Below are 19,632 nucleotides of genomic sequence, written 5' to 3' on the forward strand. Positions count from 1 at the left end.
TGTCTCAAAAATAAATAAACGTTAAAAAAAAAAAAAAAGGGCAAAAATGCAAGGATCTGTCCAGTTGCCTCTCCCAAGACTAGCGTGAGGCTCAAAAGTAATGGAAGCCCCAGAACTGAGAAGTTTTATTTCTCAATTTAAGTTAATTGCTCTAATAAAACCTTAAATGAGAGACTCCTCCAGGATGCTCTTCAAGAACATTTTCGGATCCCATCCATAACTACTGTACATTGTAGTAGCAACATACAAACCTGTTGTCCTCTGACAGTCCCACCCTAACCTCCAATGTTTAGTAATAAAAACCATCTGCTACAAAATATCAATGCTAAATACAGAGAATTTCCCTAGCTTGAACTCTCTTTATTGGAGCATGTTATCTTTAGCTATAGAGACCTTCTGTTTTTGGAAAAGGGCGAGGGAGCACCCTGCTGAACAGGCAACAGTAACAAATCAGATCTGTTCCATCATGCCTCACCTGCTGAGTTAACATTTCCTCTGACACATGTAAAGGGTCCCTCTTTTCCCACCTGACAGACAGTCCCCATTGCACCCATAGCATCTTTTCCACATACCCAGCTCAGGCATAAACATGAGCACCCATTTCCTAAATCTGCATTATCTGTGCTTCTAATGGCTATTGTTATTTTAGCTGCCAGTAATTATGAGCTTTAGGTTTTTGACTGGTTTGCTAAGCTGGATTCCCTCGTGGAAATTGTTACTTGTCCTGGAACATTTTTTTTCATTTCCCACTCCCAGAGGAATCTATGTATGTGTTTCTGTTTTTATGCTATCCATCCCAATTCTGGGTCTCCTAGTCACCATGGACTGGTGTTTTTCACTCCCAGGGACATTCAGCAGTGAAGGTGTTTTGATTGTCACAATTGGGGTGAGTGCACTTCTGGCATCTAAGGGTTACAGATAGGATATTGCTAAACATCCTGCAAGATACAGGACAACCCCTCACAACAAAGAATTTTCTGGTCCAAAATGTAACTGGTGGTGAGGTTTACAATCCCTGTCAGTAGCCTGAAAGTCATTTATTTGGGCACATGCACCCCACCACACTCTGAAACTTACCTTAGGGGAAGAGGATAGGATATTGGTTAAAATTGGTGGCAGGGGCATGGGTGGGGACAAGGGGACTCAAATAGACCAGACCTGTATAGTCATTCTGAGTTCACCACTGACCTGAGTATAAATTCTAGAGCATCATTCATTAGCTGTATGACCTTCAGGGAAGTGTTACCCTTTCTGAGCCTCTGGTTTCTTCATCTGTAAAACAGGAGTAGCAATCCTTACTTGTTGGCTATACAAGGCTCTAAAGCTGCCCTCACTGTGCCCAGCACATACAAACATGCCATTTGTTCAGTAAGCAAAATTGTTGAGATCCTACCATGTGCGTGCCAGTTGCTGAAAAGTCCATCAATGAACAGAATAGATAGATATCCTTGCCTTCAAGGAGATTACCTAAAATGGAGGAAACAGACATGTCTGAAACAAACCAGGGCACAGCACATGGTGAAAATAGAGAAAAGTAAAGCAGGAGGAGGGGGAAAGGCATTGGAAGGGACATGGCTGTTTTCCTCTTTCAAGAGGCATCCTCTTCTTTGGGACTTTTCTCCTGTGTAGTCACATGTTCCTCCTCCAGCTCCAAGCCTCTCCTCTAATTGTGCCCAGTTGTACTGAGGACTGATAGAGGTGCAGGTCATGGTGCGTGGTCTTGACCACCCACCCATGGCTTGGGCCTAGTTGGCTGTGGGCTGGCCAGCTGCTGACCACACACCTGACCAGCACTCTTTATTGCTTCTTTGGGATTCTTCTTTTCAACATCCTCCCCCTAAATGGAGTTAAAAATATCAAAATGTTTCTTTTAATCCAGCCTGACTAAAGGTGTGTATCTGAAGTTTGATTGGTCAAAGAGTCACTCATTAATTATTCCTAAATGTGAGTAAATGCATTCCCTCTCCTTAACTAGATTTAAAATCTTAGAAGGCCAGGGCCCATATCATTGAAACCTCCCCACAATGCATGATTTGCATGTAAGTAGCAGGTACACAGCCCTCAAGGTAGAAAGAGCTCAGGTTGTGGACTGAGGTAGATCTGGTTTTGAATCCTGCCTGAACAAGTACCTTAGCCCCTTTGAGCCTCAGTTTCCTCATCAGTAAAACGGGAATAAACCTCCACCTTGTGGGTGGTTGTGAGGATGGGAGAGAATTCATCAGAATTGTTAAACATGGGCAGGCACAGAAAGAGTGATATATGTGAATTTTGCCCAGTCTCTTCCCCCTTTGTTCCTAAGCCCAGCAATCACTGAGGAAACACAAAACAAAGAATTCTTAACAATAGAGCTCAAGTACTACAGCTCACCTCTCTCTTTTCCCCCCAAACTGCAAAGGAAGAAAATCTCCAACTCTCTGGGAAATTTTTCAAGAAATACGTGAAAATGTGCCCAGTCTTACATTCAAAACATGAAACTGAAGTTAAGGTATACAGTTGACCCTTGAACAATGCAGGGGTTAGGGACACCAATATCTCCCACATTCCACAGAGAGTTGAAAATCCATATATAACTTTTGATCCCCTAAAACTTAACTACTTTATAGCCCGCTGTTGACTGGAAGCCTTACCAATGACCTAAAAGCCAATTAGCACATATTTTGTATGTTATATGTATTCTATACTGTATTCTTACAATAAAGTAAGCTAGGAAAGAAAATGTTATTAAAAAAATAAGAGAGAAAAAATACATTTACAGTACTGGACTGTATTTATCAAAAAAAATCGTGTAAGTGGACCCTCAAAGTTCAAACCCATGTTGTGTAAGCATCAACTGTGGTTGTTTTCTCTATTAGATTGATAATAATATCCTGTTGATAAGAGTATGGAAAAAGGTAATTCATATACCTTTCTGGGGACAATAAAATTGAAACAGGCTGTTTAGAGGTCAATTTGACAGTGCATATCAAATGTTAAAATGTTGATATTTCTTTTTTTTTTTTTTTTTTTTTAACGTTTTTTATTTTTGGGACAGAGAGAGACAGAGCATGAACGGGGGAGGGGCAGAGAGAGAGGGAGACACAGAATCGGAAACAGGCTCCAGGCTCTGAGCCATCAGCCCAGAGCCTGATGCGGGGCTCGAACCCACGGACCGCGAGATCGTGACCTGGCTGAAGTCGGACGCTTAACTGACTGCGCCACCCAGGCGCCCCAAAATGTTGATATTTCTTAAACCAAGGAATTCTACTTCAGGAATTTGCTTTACAAAAATAGCAGCACTGATGTTCACTGAAGCACTTTTTGTAATAGCCAGACACTGGAAACGATTTTAATGTCCATCAGTTGGCAGTTGATTAAATCCATGTGGTCCATCTGGACCATGGGATACTAACTCTGCACCCATTAAAAAGAGTGATTTTGGAATGATGGAAATGTTTTGGAACTACATGGAGGTGGTGTTTGTACAGCATTGTGAATGTACTAAAGACCACTGAATTGTTCACAAAAATGGCTAATTTGTGTTATGTGATTTTCACCCCCCTAAATTATTTTTTTTTGAATAATGAGTCTTATATACTAACATGGAGAGACATATTGTTGAGTAAAAAGAGAAAACATTCTGGTTTTTTGTGATTGTTGGCAAATACATTTAAGAGGTTTGGAAAGATCTAGAACAAACTTAGTAGCAGTTACTTCCAGAAAGTAGACTTGGGAAAATGAGGGGATTTGTACTTAATTTATATACTTCTGTAATGTATGAAAATTTAAAGTTAGTGTAAGTTCCTTGCAAACTGGCAGTGGGGAGGGGGAATTTGAAGTTGGGTCAGGGGTTGAAACTGTTACAAGGTGGGCGGTTGATTCAAGTGAAAGTGGAAAATGTCTTTCATTTTGAATCTTATTTTTGTGTTTTCCTCTCTTTCTGCTCTTTAATTCCTACCCCAGCTCTAATCAGAAGCGAAAACTGAGATCAGTGAGTAACCTGATGACTCACTTTGCTTGTTTTGACCTTTCCCTGCCTGTGGCTAATTGATTCTGAGTAGTGAGGATCTGCAAGCATTAGTCTGGTCACTGTTTATAAGGGCCTGTTTTCAAGAGATCACAAGGATTTGCAAGATACCTTTAGTGAACTGCGTATTTGGTGCAAGTCCTTTCTTGACCAGCATAGGGCTGGTCCAGTGATCATGAGCTCACTAATGAGCCCAGGGGCTGATGGATGCCTGTGCCAGCCTGAGAAACTCATGTTGCTACTTGCAAACAGCTAGCTTCCTGCTTCTAAAAGGTTGTGGTAATACCTTGAAGCCCCTTAGAAGTTTCTTTTTACATTTTTCATTTATTCATTTTTTTCTTGAATTACAAAAAAAATTTATAAGCTAGAATAAAAATCACCTATAATGTCATCAGGCAAAAAAAAAAAAAAAAAAAAAGAATTTTGTGGTGTTCCTTTTATATCTTAGCTCTTGTGCTTTTTTTCATAATTACAAACAGTATTCATGTACAGGTTTTAGTTCTGATTTTAACTTACATAGAAGGGATTTTTAGCTGTTAAAATTATCTCAGAACTGTCTAATTGGCTAGATAATATACTGTCAAGCAGATGAATTATAACTTATTTAACAATACCCTTATGTTGAATAGCTCTCATAAAATTTACTTTCTTAAATTTTATTGTTGAATCTCAAAATATTTGGAAGCTAGAATATCTTAGTGATGACAGCATATATGCCACAATCAAAATCAGTTCTTGCCCTCAGGAAGTTTTTAGGTCAGAGCAGGTGACCGGGAAGTGTAACAAAATGTGATCATTGCTGTGTCAGAGATATGCCCAGATTGCCCTGGGAAAGAGTGGGACAACATTGGTAAAGGCTTTCTTAAGGGAAGAGTTTGAGTTATATCCTGAGGACACTTAGGAGTTAGCCAGCTAGTAAATGGAAGAAAAACATTCTCAGAAAAGAAGACTGTTTGAAGGATGCACAGAGGGATGGCAGAACATGATTCATTTAGGAAATGGCAGATTGCCCAGTAGGGCTGGAGAATAGAGGACTCACGGGTGAGTGGCAGGAGGTGAATCTAGATATATAGAATGTGGTTAGATTACAAGAGGCTTTCTATGCCAAACTGAGGAACTTCTCACTGAAGGCCATAGACATGTGGCCACAGCCTTGCCTTGCTAATTGAGAACGTGGTTTTGAGTGCAGAAACACCTCATTGCTTTGGCAAAGTTTAAGTGTGTTGAAATCTTCTAGGATGAAGGCTAAAGATGGTGCACTTAGCTTTCTTCTTAATCATTTGTATTTGTCATGAGAAGGCACTCTGACAGCATGTTTCAGCCACAAGGGTGAACTTTGGGTAGTTAGAACACCCTGAAGTCTACTAGAACCTCTTTGGAAAATAAAGTATGTCAGGGCAGGCATCATTTGCTGCCAAGATAGTATTTAGTATGTATATTTGTTGGTACTTTTCAAGTTGACAGAATCCCAACTGAGATTAATGTAAACAGAAGGGGGAATGTATTAGCCCCTTAATCTAAAAGTGACCCTTAAAAAAATAATAAATAAATAAATAAATACATACATACATACATACATACATAAAAGTGACCCTTAATGGCTTCATGCACAGTGGGATCCAGAGGTTTAAACAGTGTGGGTAAAGCTTGTGCCCTCCCTCCATCAGTCTCTCTCTCTCTCTCTCTCTCTCTCTCTCTCTCTCTCTCTCCTTCATTCTGTGTGTCCCTTTATTCTCCACAACAGCAAACAGACTTAACCACGTGAATAGAGAGAGTTGTGGCAAGAAATTCCTGCTTATGTTATCTCTTAAGTTCACAATACCAAAGGAATAAAGGCCCTTCCACTCTTTCTCCCATGTACCACTTAGCAGATTTCAGGGAATCAGGTGCTGCTCCCTGAACCGGGGTGGAGGAGTACTCTGACTGGTCAGGTCTGGGGGATCCCACCCTAACTGCGCACCAGACCCAATACCCAAGGATAGCAGGCTTCTGTTCCTAGATGGAAGAGAAGAATAGGAATACTGGCCAGATGTAAAGGACATACACTACTGTTAACCCTTGTTCTTCTGAAGAGGGGGCTGTCTCCTGGAAACAAAGAGGAGCCCGTGGCTCCCCTGAGAGCTGCCTCCGTGCATGTCTCTTTGCTGTGTCCAGGTCTCACAGAACAGATACTCCCAGCACATGTGTGAAGGCAGCCCCTTTGCCCAATTTCCCTTAGCACGTAGGCTCAAGAAAATGCCCCACTTCCCAAAAGGCCTTGTGGCATTGTCCTTTCTTTCTTGCAAACATCTGATTTATGTTCTGTCAGTGACAGGAAGCTGCTCAAACGATCCACCCTAGTCCTGCCACTGCCCCCATGACAGTTTGTTTTTCTCATTGTTTAGCGTTCCATTAGCTTCCGCAGTGAGAGCCGTCCTGACATCCTCACCCCCCGACCCTGGTCCAGAAATGCCGCCCCCTCAAGCACGAAGCGGAGAGATAGCAAGCTGTGGAGTGAGACCTTCGATGTGTGCGTCAATCAGATGCTTCCGTCCAAGGAAATCAAACGTCAGGAGGTAGGCTTGGGACCCAGGAGCTGGCCCTGTGTCTGGAACAAAATGCACTATAGGCGGGAGCCAAACTGGGTCTATCTACACCACAGGCTCCGAATCAATTCTTCCTTGCATTTGTAGGAGGACAAATGGGGGTGTCAAACCTTGTAAGGAACTAAGAAACCAGCACCCAGCTGGGTGGGTGGTTCCTGCTTTAAAAAGAAACTGATGCAAAAACCTGAATTTACAAAGAAAATGAATTAGGAAGTGTCTATTTAGGATCCTGGAGCTCACAAAGTTAATCACTTTAGGTATATTTTGATAGCAACTTCTAGAATATTTTAAGATATTTGATTGATAAAACTTTGATTCTGTTTTGTGGAAAACTTTTCTATGGAAGGCAGTTAATTTCATTACATGTGAATATTTGGTACCAATGGCCCTAAATGACTGTGGTAATATTGCCCTTTATAGAAAGCTTGTCAGGTGCCAGACTGTGCCAAAACACTTTAAATGTGCATCATCTAGTGAAACCCTTGGAACATCTATTTCTGTGGAAAACCTGACATTGACAAAAGGAATACTTGAAAACTTTCTAGGTTTTGGACTCAGCCATTCTTTTCTAAATTTTTTTTTTTCAACGTTTATTTATTTTTGGGATAGAGAGAGACAGAGCATGAACGGGGGAGGGGCAGAGAGAGAGGGAGACACAGAATCGGAAACAGGCTCCAGGCTCTGAGCCATCAGCCCAGAGCCTGACGCGGGGCTCGAACTCACGGACCGCGAGATCGTGACCTGGCTGAAGTCGGACGCTTAACCAACTGCGCCACCCAGGCGCCCCTCAGCCATTCTTTTCTAGGAATCTATCTGCCAGACACACTTGAACACAGATGAAAAGATATATATGTAAGCATATTCATCACAGTAATGTTTATAATAGTGCTAGAAGGAGCCTGAACATCTATTGCCAGGGACAGGCTAAATAATATGTCTCTGTACATGGAAGACTACGTAGCTGCAGAAACACAAGAAGTGCTGATGCGCATGTACGGATGGCTGAGTGGATAAAGCAAGGCACAAAGTAGGGTGTGTTATGTTCTTTTACCATTTATGTAAAAGAAAGGAAAAATAAATGTATGTGTGTACGTGCATATATTTGCTTGTAGAATCATAAAATATTTCTGGAAGGACACACAAGGAACTAATAACATTGTTGCTTCCTGGGAGGGAGCTGGGTGGCTGGAAGGAGGTTAGAAGGAAAGTTTTCACCACCTACCCATATGTACACTATAAAATTTGAACTATGTTGTGTTTTTTTTTTTTAATGTTTATTTACTTTTGAGAGAGACAGAGTACAAGCAGGGGAGGGGCAAAGAGAGAGGGAGACAGAATCCGAAGCAGGTTCCAGGCTCCGAGCTGTCAGCACAGAGCCCAACGCAGGGCTCGAACTCACCAACCTTGAGATCATGACCTGAGCCGAAGTTGGACACTTAACTGACTGAGCCACGCAGGCGCCCCAAATTTGAATTATGTTAATATATTATCTAGTCAAAAGAAATAATAAAGCATTTAAGGGGTGCCTGGGTGGCTCAGTCAGTTAAGCATCTGACTTCAGCTCAGGTCATGGTCTCGTGGTTTGTGGGTTTGAGCCCCACATCAGGCTCTGTGCAGACAGCTCGGAGCCTGGAGCCTGCTTCGGATTCTGTGTCTCCCTCTCTCTCTGCCCTTCCCCTGCTCACGCTTGGTCTCTCTCTCAAAAAACAAATAGACATTAAAATAAATAAAGTGAGATGCTAGGTGAAAGCACACTTAAAAAAAGGCATTTAAAAATAATACATGCACTGAAAAAAACCTGTGAAGAAACATGGCAAGATCTTAATGATGGTTAAAGATGGTATTACGGGTACATTAAAATTTTCTGCTTTTGTGTTTTGTAACACAAAAGTTTCGTAACTTTTTTGTGTTTTCCCAAGTGTCAATAGTATAAATATGTAATTTGTACAATCTGATAGAGGGAAGGAAGGAAGGAGGGACTGATTCTGCAGATCAGATTATTAAGGCACAGTGAATATACATTCACCCATCTACAGCGTTACAGAGCTGTGATTTGAACCCAGGTCCTGTCCTACTCCAAAGCCCATGGTCTTCATGGTGACAGTGTGCTGCCCCACAGCAAACATCTGAATGTGGTGTTTCTTAGTATGGGGTTCTGGGGTTTTCCTCTCCTGGAGGCCACATCTGGAAGTCAGACAGTCAGGCCTGTGGAAGTGAGCTCTAGTAAAACAGATGTATAAGGAAATCTGAGGAAGGTCCAGATAAAGTCTAGTTAACTGCATTGTGCCAATCCATTTCCTGGTCTTGGTAATGCTCTGTAATTATGGAAGATGCCACCACTGGGGGAAGCAGAGTAATACGTGCACAGGACCTCTCTACACTATTTTTACAATTTCTCCTGTGAGTCCATAATTATTTCAAAGTAAAAGGTTAACAAGATAGAGTGCCAGGAGGGCATGATATGGAGGCTTTACTGGGCCTCAGGAGGGGCCACCATGCACTGGCCTCTAGTACAGTATTCTGCCTCCACCTGCTTTACCTGAGAACAAACTCGTTGTCTTATAGTCCACCAGCCCTAGAGATGGAGGGCACTCTCCAAGCCTGCTCACTTCTTCCCTTTAGTCTGAGAGAAATGTAGTAGTCCCCAAACCGTCACTCCTATTAAAGGACTAAACGTATCACCCTTCAACAAGTAATGTTTGCCAACAGTTTAGACTCCCAGATGAGTGAAAGAGTATTCTACGCATTATAGTTCTTCAATTATGATGGCTTAGCAGAGCCAAATTAGAAACGGTCCATTTACACACTCTTACACACAACTGGCTCCTAGAATTTTATTTATTGTACTGTGTAGGGCTGAGAAGTAATTTAGAATGAATTAACTCCACCAGACATTTAGAGTGATAAAATATTGGATTCTTCCTACAATTCCAGCCTCAAGACAAGTGGCTGATAAGAATAAAGCTTTCTCCTGAGATTCACCTTCTGTTGAGTAGAGCAAAGACAAATTGTGATGGCCCAGTTCATAATACTTCCATGTCCATCACTGAGAACAGACCCCGAAATCATTTATGATGGCTGCTGCGCACACGAGAGATGCAGAATCCAACTGTCATTATTTTACCTAAAATAATTCCCTCTTGCTCTGCGGCACCCGAGTTCTGTAACATGAAAGATGACTTCCTGGGTTAGAAACATATGTGAAACCTCTTTCCCCCAAAAACAGGTAAGCACATTATGCAGAAGTTTTGCAAAAATTGTCCTTTATAGGTTTTAGCTACTAGATGCATTTGCTACAGGTTAATTTAACTTTTTAAAGAATCCTTTAAAAATACTTAAGAAGTTGGTAGATTTGGGGCTTTGGGCAACAGAACCAGTGCTGTTTGAATTTGGTCTCATAAGTGGAATGTTCAGTGGATGTGTTTTTTCTTTGCTTATAGGCAATCTTTGAGCTTTCCCAAGGAGAAGAAGACTTGATAGAGGACTTGAAATTGGCAAAAAAGGTAAATATGAATCCAGTGGTCATTTGGGCCACCTCCTTTTTTTTCTTCTTCTAGGTAATTTCACATTTCTAAGATTGTGCCGTATGAGAACTCTTTTTTGTGACTAAGACAGGCCATCAACAATTGAGAAGAAACTGCACCAACCAAGTAGGGGGGAAATGGCTCAAAACAATTCTCTGGTTTTGGTTCTCTGGACCAAGGTTCTCTGGACCTGGTGTCTGTCAGGGTTCTCCTGTGCATGTCTCTAAGGCACCTCAAGTAATACTTGAGTTTAATCAGAAAGTGTTCACAGAGGCCTGGCTCTACATATATTTCGTTGTCTCTCACGTGGGGCCTCCTTACCCATGGAAGAGAGGGTGTGGATGTCTGAAACTGGAACTGTGTCTTAGAAATAAGGTCGTTTGAATCTCTTAAGTAGAGAGAGTGGTAAAGTGAGACAATTGCATGCTATCATATAAGCTAGGGTCTTTTATATAGAAACGTGTGTTTTAATTACATTGTGTGCCGGAGGGGAGAGGAAACCTGTGCCTTGTAACCTGTATAGTCTTGACAACAAAGCTTTCCCAAAACCTTTCCATTTCAGTGACCCCCATGAAGGCTGAAATCCAGATTCCTTCATCTAATATTCCCAGCCTCTTTAAAGAATTAAGGGTTGGAAAGATGCCTCCCTTCTCTTACGTGTCCTTAGTCCAGATTCCTGCTGATATAAAGTGTCTTCTGTAGCATTCCTGGGAGATGGCCATCCACGCTTTGCTTGGACACAGCCAAGAAACTGAGTTTTAGGTGGGGCTGGAGGAGGAGGAAGACAGAGATGACAGAGAAGGCGTTTAAATCTGAGAGACATCTTGCTCCCCCTTCCTGTGTCAAGACCAAGGCTAAGCACCTTATGGGTGTTTCACTGCCTTCCTTTTGCTTGTGTCAGTTCTACCTTCCTGGAGAGCCTTCCTCTCCTTTCAACCATCCGCATCCAGCCGTCCTCCGGGAACTAGCTCAAATCTCAGTTCATTCTTCACCAGTATTTACTGCTTCCTTCTCCATTCAGACAGCTCATCTTAAATCTGCTCTGAATACTCCAGCTTTAATTCTCTCACCCTCGAGGCAGTTATGATTTGATTGATTTTTGCTACTATGTGATATCTCTTCTGTTTTTAATCTTGAGCTATTTTTTAAACATATATCTAATTATCCATGTGTTTTTCTTATCTCCCAATGAGCTTTATAAATATCCTTGGAGGCAGGGATGGTGCCATCTGAGTCTTTGTGCTCTATTACAGTGGCCTATTGCTGTGTGTTCTTGTTTAATTATCATTAATAAGAGGTGATAGGATTAACAGAGATTTTGCTGTCTTGGCTTCAAAGCAATCGTAAAGGATGCCACCACTTTTTCTTTCTTCCTTTACTTAGTTTAGATATGGACTAATTGAAAAAGAACCTGCTACTAACTAATTTTGTATAAACAGATATTTTTAAGCTGCAGGATCTTCAGTAAAGTAAATTTTTAAAACATCATATGAATCAGATCTTCTCTATACTTAGGATTTGTGCCCTTGCCTAAATGTAGGCTATATTAGAATAAAAAAGCTTTTTAAAAATCTGCTTTGGTTTATCAACAACCGCAAAAGGCTCAAGGCAATACTAGATTCTTATCTGTTCTAGCTACACCCATCTGCTGCTTCCATAGCATTATGGGAGATGTTGTTTGGGGAGAGCCAGGTATTTTGTTATTATGTAGGGCCTCACAGACACAGACACTATTTTACATTAACCACTTGCTTCCTCTGATTAAAAAAAAATGTTTTTAATGTTTATTTTTTGGGGAGAGAGAGAGAGCGCGCGCGTGCACACACACATACACACACACACACACACACACACACACACACACACACACACGTGCGCACAAGTGGGGCAGGGGCAGAGAGAGAGAGAGAGAGGGAGAGAGATTCCCAAACAGGCTCTGCACCATCAGCACAAAGCCTGAGGTGGGTCTCAAACCCCCAAATCGTGAGAACATGACTTGAGCCAAAATCAAGAGTTGGATGCTTAATCAACTGAGCCACAGGCGCCCCACTTCCTCTGATTTTAAACGTTTGCTTCCATCTCTTGCCTTTCTTATGCAGGCCTATCACGACCCCATGCTGAAACTCTCCATAATGACAGAGCAAGAGTTGAATCAAATTTTTGGAACACTGGACTCTCTCATTCCTCTACATGAAGGTATAATTTTGTTCACACAATGAGTCATGACTTGTGGCTTTAATTGAGTCATCTTACAAGTCATGATTATGTAATAACTTGATTAACCCAGAATCTACTTCCAGTCCTGTTCATATTTGAATGCCTAATAAAATAAGCATGCTGGTTTTTTGTTTTTTTGTTTCTTGACCAGAGCTCCTTAGTCAGCTTCGAGACGCTCGGAAGCCTGATGGCTCCACTGAACATGTTGGTCCCATCCTCGTGGGCTGGGTAAGAAGAATTCTCTGGTCTTGATTAAAAATAAATTTCAATAATGTAGATGGGAGTTTCATTTAACTAGACTTCTTTTGTTTTTAAGTTTATTTTTGAAAGAGAGAGAGGACAAGCAGAGCAGGAGCAGAGGGAGAGAGAGAGAGACAGAGGATCCCAAGCAGACTCCAGACTCTGAGCTGTCAGCACAGAGCCCAACACAGGGCTCAGTCTCAGGAACCGTGAGATCATGACCTTAGCTGAAATCAACAGTTTAGACGCTTAACCAACTGAGCCACCCAGGCGCACCTTAGCTAGACTTTTCTTTGTTGGCAAATGTTGGTTTTACTTCAGAAGAAATTTAAATGGCAAATTCTTAGCAAAATTTATCATTCTGTTTAGGCTTTATCTCTTTAAAGTATGGAAACAATTTTTTCCTGATTATGAATTCATAGCATTGAAAGATAACTTGGCCTTTGGCAGTAAGTAAAGGCACATATGAAACAGTTACTAGTTTTATATCAAGTAAAGTAAAACTAGTTAACATCCAATTTAGGCCAATTACTAATAATACAATTATTACCCTTTCTACTCCAGTAAATATTCAGAGACATATTCTTATGCACCACCACCAAAAAAAAAAAAAAAAAAAAAAAAAGTGCTTTATTTAGGCTACAAAAAAAACCCCAAAAAACTCTCATGGTAAAATGTAATTTCATAAGCAAGTAGTACTAAACATTGTTAATGTTCAGCATACATCTGATTATAAGTAACTTCATAGGAAGACTTGGGATTATGCTGACCTTCATCCCAAATAACCCATTCTCTTTCCTAATTGAACAAAGAAATCAACTGTGACCTTAGATTAGGGGCTTATGGGTCAACAGATTATGGTCTTGGGTGGAATCTGTGTTTTGTTGGGTGCGTAATGCAGTTGTTCATTTGTCCAGGCATGCACTATTTTCCCAGTCCTCACCATTCCCTGTTACTAGATTTTGGTTTCCTTGGAGTCTTGTGTGCACCACCCCAGCTGCAAGTGGTCTTCAGTTGTTATGAAGTGGGTAATAAAAGCAGATCACTTCCATGACTTCTTCCAGGCAGGATTAGATCTCTCATGTCTCTGATCCACACATTGTTCCAGAAAAATAGGCAGGAAGTGCCACAGCAGCAAGCTTTAAAGTCATTCCACTGTTTGGGGAATGTTTTGTGAAGGTTAAAAATCCTACTATCATGTGAGTTCTCTTTATCCAGTTACATTTGTATTTATATTTTAAACTTCCTGTGTCTTCGAGTTCCTACGTTTTGACGTTGATCTCTTATCCTAACTTCTGCTTCTTTTTTTTTTTTTAAGTTTTTAATTTATTTTGAGAGAGTCAGGGGAGGGGCAGAGAGGGAGAGAGAGAATCCCAAGCAGGCTCTGCACTGTCAGCAAGGAGCCCGACACAGAGCTTGAATCCACAAACCGTGAGATCATGACCTGAGCTGAAATCAAGAGTCAGATGCTCAACCTACTGAGCCACCCAGGTGCCCTTAACTTCTGCTTCTCAATTACTTCCTTGATCAAGAAATTTTGAGGGTTTCATGACTGAGATAGCTTTAGTTCACAAGTCAATTTTAGCACTGAGGCCAAAATATCCCAAGGACACCTGAAAGACAAGCAATGTTCTGAGATGAATAATTTAGAAAATGTGCCTTAATATTTCAGGAGAGGCATTCATCTTATATTTTTGACTTTCATTTTATTATAAGCTGTGGTAGATGTTTTAACTTCTTTAGCCTTCAAAGAAATTTCTCTAAAGAAAGCCAGCCAGCTGGAGACAGAGAAGGTGTCATGAGAAGAGAGATTCTGCCTCAATATTTCTTAAACTTCCTGAGTCTGTGGGCTGCTTTGATGGCCAGGGAGGGGGGGTGGGGGACAATGAGGCTGCACACCAGAATTAGCAGGATGCCTGCTCTGTGTTTGATGAGAAGGCAACATAGGACGACATGGTTTCCTTAGGCATCATGTACAAATTGTCAGTTCATGCCAGAAGCAAAAGTGTTGGTGTTTGCCTCGTAATTAACTTTTTCTGAAATAAATGTCTGCCACTTTTATTAGGAAATTGGTTTGATCTGGGGGCAGCTTTTGCAGCCCTTTTCTGTACACACTCAGAGGAAATGTGACTACCCCCATTGCTATCTGAACCCTTCAGACATCACATGAGGACTTGCAGCTTGAAGAGCAGCCCAAGATTAAACAACCAGCCCATTGTGACCAGGCCTCATGAGAACGGCCCTTATTGATCAGGCCCCACGAGCTGTTAAATGTTTTCCCTCTTTAAACTGCAGATGTGTGCATGCGAGTGGGAACTGTAAACCAAGTGGTACATCTGTTTGAGTTCTGGTCTTTTTAACAGAACAAAATAAACATCTGAGTGGACTCTGAATGAGAAAAAGTCAGAGCCCATTCGACCCATGAAAAATTGATTTATTTGCCACCCCCCCCCAAGCTTCCAACTCCCCCAAGGAAAAAAAGGTGAAAAAAGAAACCCTTTTAAACAAATGAGCCTCCCAAGTGGGACAGGCCTGACCAGTCCTTTTGACCTTAGATGAATCAATTACTTGTACTTTGAAGACCTAAAACAGAGTGGTGGTTTTCTCAGGGAGCCACTGTGGTCACTGAGGATCTGTCTCCTGGGCGGGTAGGGCTGATTTCATTCACCCCTCCATCGCACAGAAACAACCTCCCAAGTGACTTACCTTCATGCTAACATTTTTTCAGTAATAAAATAATTGATAAGTTCTCCAAGCAGCAAGTTCTTGTGTTAATTTGGTTCTAATTCCATTTTAATTGTATAGAGAGAGGCAGAGTGCATGGAAGCAAAAAACAGATTTGTTCTATTGCTTTTCACAATGTTAGGGAGTTAGAAAGAATTTCTAAAAGTGAAAGAGTTTCCCTTATAAGTTCTTGATAGGCTATTTAAAGACATGTTGTGTAGTTCAGAGCTTTGGGGGGAAGGGTGGGGGAAGAACATGCTTCAGGCTGGTTTTGTCTCTAGCTGGGCAAGTGGTTTTGTTTCTCTAAACCACAATTTCTGCAGTAAAAATATCCCAGGGATAAATAATAACAATAGCTAGTACTTACTGATTCTGTTTTTTTTTTTTTTTTTTTTTAATGTTTATTTATTTTTGAGAGAGAGAGAGATAGAATGTGAGCTGGGGAGGGGCAGAGAGGAAGGGAGACACAGAGTCTGAAGCAGTCTCCAGGCTCATTTGGGGGAGAGAGAGAGACAGAGTGTGAGCTGGGAAGGGGCAGAGAGAAAGGGAGACACAGAATCCGAAGCAGGCTGCAGGCTCTGAGCTGTCAGCACAGAGCCCAAGGCAGAGCTCAAACCCACGAACCACGAGATCATGACCTGAGCCAAAGTCGGATGCTTAACCGACTGAGCCACCCAGGCGCCCCAAGTACTTACTGATTTTTTTTTTCAACGTTTATTTTTATTTTTGGGACAGAGAGAGACAGAGCATGAACGGGGGAGGGGCAGAGAGAGAGGGAGACACAGAATCGGAAACAGGCTCCAGGCTCTGAGCCATCAGCCCAGAGCCCGACGCGGGGCTCGAACTCACGGACCGCGAGATTGTGACCTGAGCTGAAGTCGGACGCTTAACCGACTGCACCACCCAGGCGCCCCAGTACTTACTGATTCTTAACCAGAAACCAGGCTCACATACTTGTTATCTGCCTTATCTCATTAAAAAATAGTATATGCCTTTTGTAAGTGGGGCAACTGAGGCTCAGAAGAGTCACCTGATACTGTCCAAGTTAGGCTTTGAAACATAATTATACCTGGTTCCAGAGTCTGCCCTCTTAACCACTGTGTTATCACCTCTCATGTTTTATATAAGTGAATGTGCATGTATTTGGGAACCAAGATGTGAACATTCTTCATTCTCTAACAAGTTACAGATCACTTGTGGCCTTTTCTAGCCAGTGGGTTGAACCAGATAGCCTTTCAGGTCTTGCCCAGGAAATGAGCACCCTGTCAGGTGTGAACACAGGACCAGAGCTGGATTGGGTTGCCATGGCAGCAGGAATAGCAGGATCAGAGAGGAATGGCCCACTGGACAGTGAGCAGCAGTGTGGTTGGAGTTCCTCACTAGTATACATCCGACAGTTACTGCTGATTTGTTTCTCTGTAATGAAAACATTCGGCATTTCCAGGTCTTTTCAAAAGGCGAGGAAGTGGAAATGAAATTAAGAGGGCCTGAAGCTCTTTTTAATTAACTCTGAAAATCTAAATTACAAGCCACAATACCACATCTGGGGTGTGTGTGTATGTGTGTGTGTAAGTAGCAATTATCATTTACTTTCAGATATAAGGTTGAGGAAAGAATTTCTGCAGCTCTTTTTTTAACACAAAGGTTTGTGTTTTTTTGTTTTTTGCTTTTTGTGTTTATGACACATAAGGAAGGTAGACCTTTCCAAAGAATGTTAAACTCAACAGTGGACTTAAACATTACTTCCTTGGTATCTTTGTTTGGTTTCGGTTGTTGCTGAGAAAATAATTTCAATAAGAGGTACCAAAAAAACACCACAATATTTATACTTTGACCCATTGTTCAGATGTTGCCACAATTTATTTTTAAGCCATGTTCCCAGACCATCAAATATTACCTAATCTGGTAACTATTAAGCATTCATTTATTTGTTCGTTTGGAATATAAAGTTTGAATGTCTGCTGAATGATAGGTCCAATGCAAAGTGTTGAGGATGCAGAAATTAAAGCTCCTCTTGCACTGAATCCCTCCATAGGGCAGGTGTCCTGGTAAATGTGGCTTCTTAATCCAAGGGAGAGAAGCAAACACAGTGGGTGCCATTGGCTGCATTTTATTGTTTCTGCTACCTTTCTGGGAGCTGACAGCCTATGCATTAAGATGGTGAGTCTTGGGTGCCACTAATAGGGAGGAGTGGAAAAGGGAGATGAACAGCCCTTTCACTGGGTCTCTGACTCTGTGTTTGCATAATGTGACTGATGGGACATATCAGGTAAATTAGTATTTTGCTGGAAGGAAGATAGAGGAGTAGAAGTGTTCCGAAGTCTTTAAGCTTAAATTGTTCTTTGCATGGTATTGTGATGTTAACCATTAGGTACAGCCAAGAATCTAATTTAAAAGATGTTTCTAAATGCTTCCCGCATCTCATCTTTTACTAATTGTACTTTGGCTTTAAGTTCCTGGAGTTCTTCATAATTAGTCCGCCTTGGAATCAGGTAATCTTAAACTAATATAGAGATGCTTGCATGGAGCCATGCAAAGGGCTCTAGAGTCTGACCCTTTGCTTTCTTTTTATGCCACTAGGTCTTCTAGATGAGTTTCTTATGAATAATTTTAAAAGAAATCCTGTTTTGTTTTGTTTTTTAAAGATAGGAGGCTTTCCCCTCACCAGATACTTTTGGAAATTCAGGAAAATTTTGAGCTGTATGCGTATACAGTTATTCTGGTTCTTTTGCTCCTAGCTTAGATTGGCAGAAACGCAAACAAATTACGATGGGGTCTTAACAATCAAGAAAGTAAATACACAACTAAGAAAATAACTGTCCCTCAAGCAAGCTAAAGCCTAAAACTGTTCATTCCCTGCTATTTAAAAAGTTCTATTAATGGTGCCTGGTGGCTCAGTTGGTTAAGGGTGTAACTCTTGATTTTGGCTCAGGTCATGATCTCATGATTCATGAGTTCAAGCCCCAAGTCAGCTCCGTGCTGACAGCGCGAAGCCTGCTTGGGATTCTTTCTCTCCCTCTCTCTCTGCCCCTCCCCAGCTCATGTACTCACTCTCTCAAAATAAATAAACTTAAAAAAAAAAAATTCTTGGTTGAAAATTCCACTAGTCTGTCTCCTCCAGCCATGCAGATAAGGGAATGTTGGCCAGGCCTGGAGACCAGTGTTGTTCAGTCCCCACATGTGATACTAGCTCATAGCTTCAGAGCACAATTAGTTCCACACTCCAAGCCTCCGTTGATGTTTTTTTCTTAGCTGCCTTGTCTCAGCTCCTACGACAGTTACTGCAGCAATCAAGTAGCCGCCAAGGCTCTGCTGGACCACAAAAAACAAGATCACCGAGTCCAGGATTTCCTGCAACGATGTTTAGAATCCCCCTTTAGCCGCAAACTGGATCTCTGGAATTTTCTTGATATTCCAAGAAGCCGTCTAGTGAAATACCCTCTGCTTCTTCGAGAAATCTTGAGACACACACCAAATGATAATCCAGATCAGCAGCACCTGGAAGAGGCTGTAAGTTCATCTGTTTCTTCCTCTCTTTCCCTTGTTGTTTTCTCCCATAATGTCTAGGAGATTGGGTGAGTGAAGGGTCTCTGGGGACATGGATGGGACCCAGGGGTCTTGGTTTCCAGGCTTGGAAGCTGCCAAGTCATGTTTTTATTTTGCAAGTCACTTCTTCTCTCTCTGCCTCACTCTCCTAACCTATAAAATGCAGTGTTTACATGAAATACACTCTAAGGTCCCTTTGATTTCTAAAAGTTCTTGCTTCTGTACAGGTGCCTCTCTGATCTATAATTATGATTAATAATAAACTGTAATGTTTATTACAATGGTTGTGAGGATTAAGATCTCTGGAGATTTTAAATTGAATGTCTTTGTGTAGTTAGCAAATGGGAGTTGCCTCTTCCCTTAGCCCCTGAACCTATTTGTGAAGTTGACACCTATTTCAGATCCAGCTCTCCTTGGCCTCTGATTACAGGGAGGGACCTAATCAAACGTCCTGCTCACCAGCAAATGTTCATTAAATATGGGGAGAGATAGATTCTTAGTAGCAAGAGAAGACCAGGAAAAATGGGTCCATATCATGAGAATATTGTAAACGGTGAGTGTTCTGTCCAGAGAGTTTGGGTCTGATTGGGGTGCTCTGCGGGACAGGGAGGCAGTGGCAGGCCAGGAGGAGCCAGTGGCCTGAGAAAAGGTATGGAGAAATGACAGGACAGGTAATGTCTGGGGAATACTCTGGATCAGTCTGCCCAGAGAAGAGGATACTCTGAGGAAGCAGCAGGAGAGAAGGCTGAGGATGGGAGTTCAGATCTGGTTATGAGGATTTTAAATATCAATT

The 19,632-nt window shown here is 41.6% G+C and overlaps 1 protein-coding gene across 7 annotated transcripts in view; it reads left to right on the top strand.

The window, feature by feature from the left end:
- Nucleotides 1-19,632, top strand: part of ARHGEF3 (Rho guanine nucleotide exchange factor 3) — a 306,144-nt gene that overhangs the window by 271,675 nt on the left and 14,837 nt on the right. For all 7 annotated transcript variants that reach the window (XM_086697858.1, XM_086697859.1, XM_086697861.1 and 4 more), the window contains 5 exons: nt 6,388-6,558; nt 10,029-10,091; nt 12,212-12,308; nt 12,481-12,557; nt 18,546-18,803. In XM_086697858.1, coding sequence (XP_086553984.1) covers nt 6,388-6,558; nt 10,029-10,091; nt 12,212-12,308; nt 12,481-12,557; nt 18,546-18,803 — 666 coding nt within the window. The remainder of the gene's footprint in view (nt 1-6,387; nt 6,559-10,028; nt 10,092-12,211; nt 12,309-12,480; nt 12,558-18,545; nt 18,804-19,632) is intronic.

Source organism: Puma concolor, chromosome A2, assembly GCF_028749965.1.
Source record: "Puma concolor isolate L17-30 chromosome A2, mPumCon1.1.hap2, whole genome shotgun sequence".
Classification (NCBI taxonomy): Eukaryota; Metazoa; Chordata; class Mammalia; order Carnivora; family Felidae; genus Puma; species Puma concolor.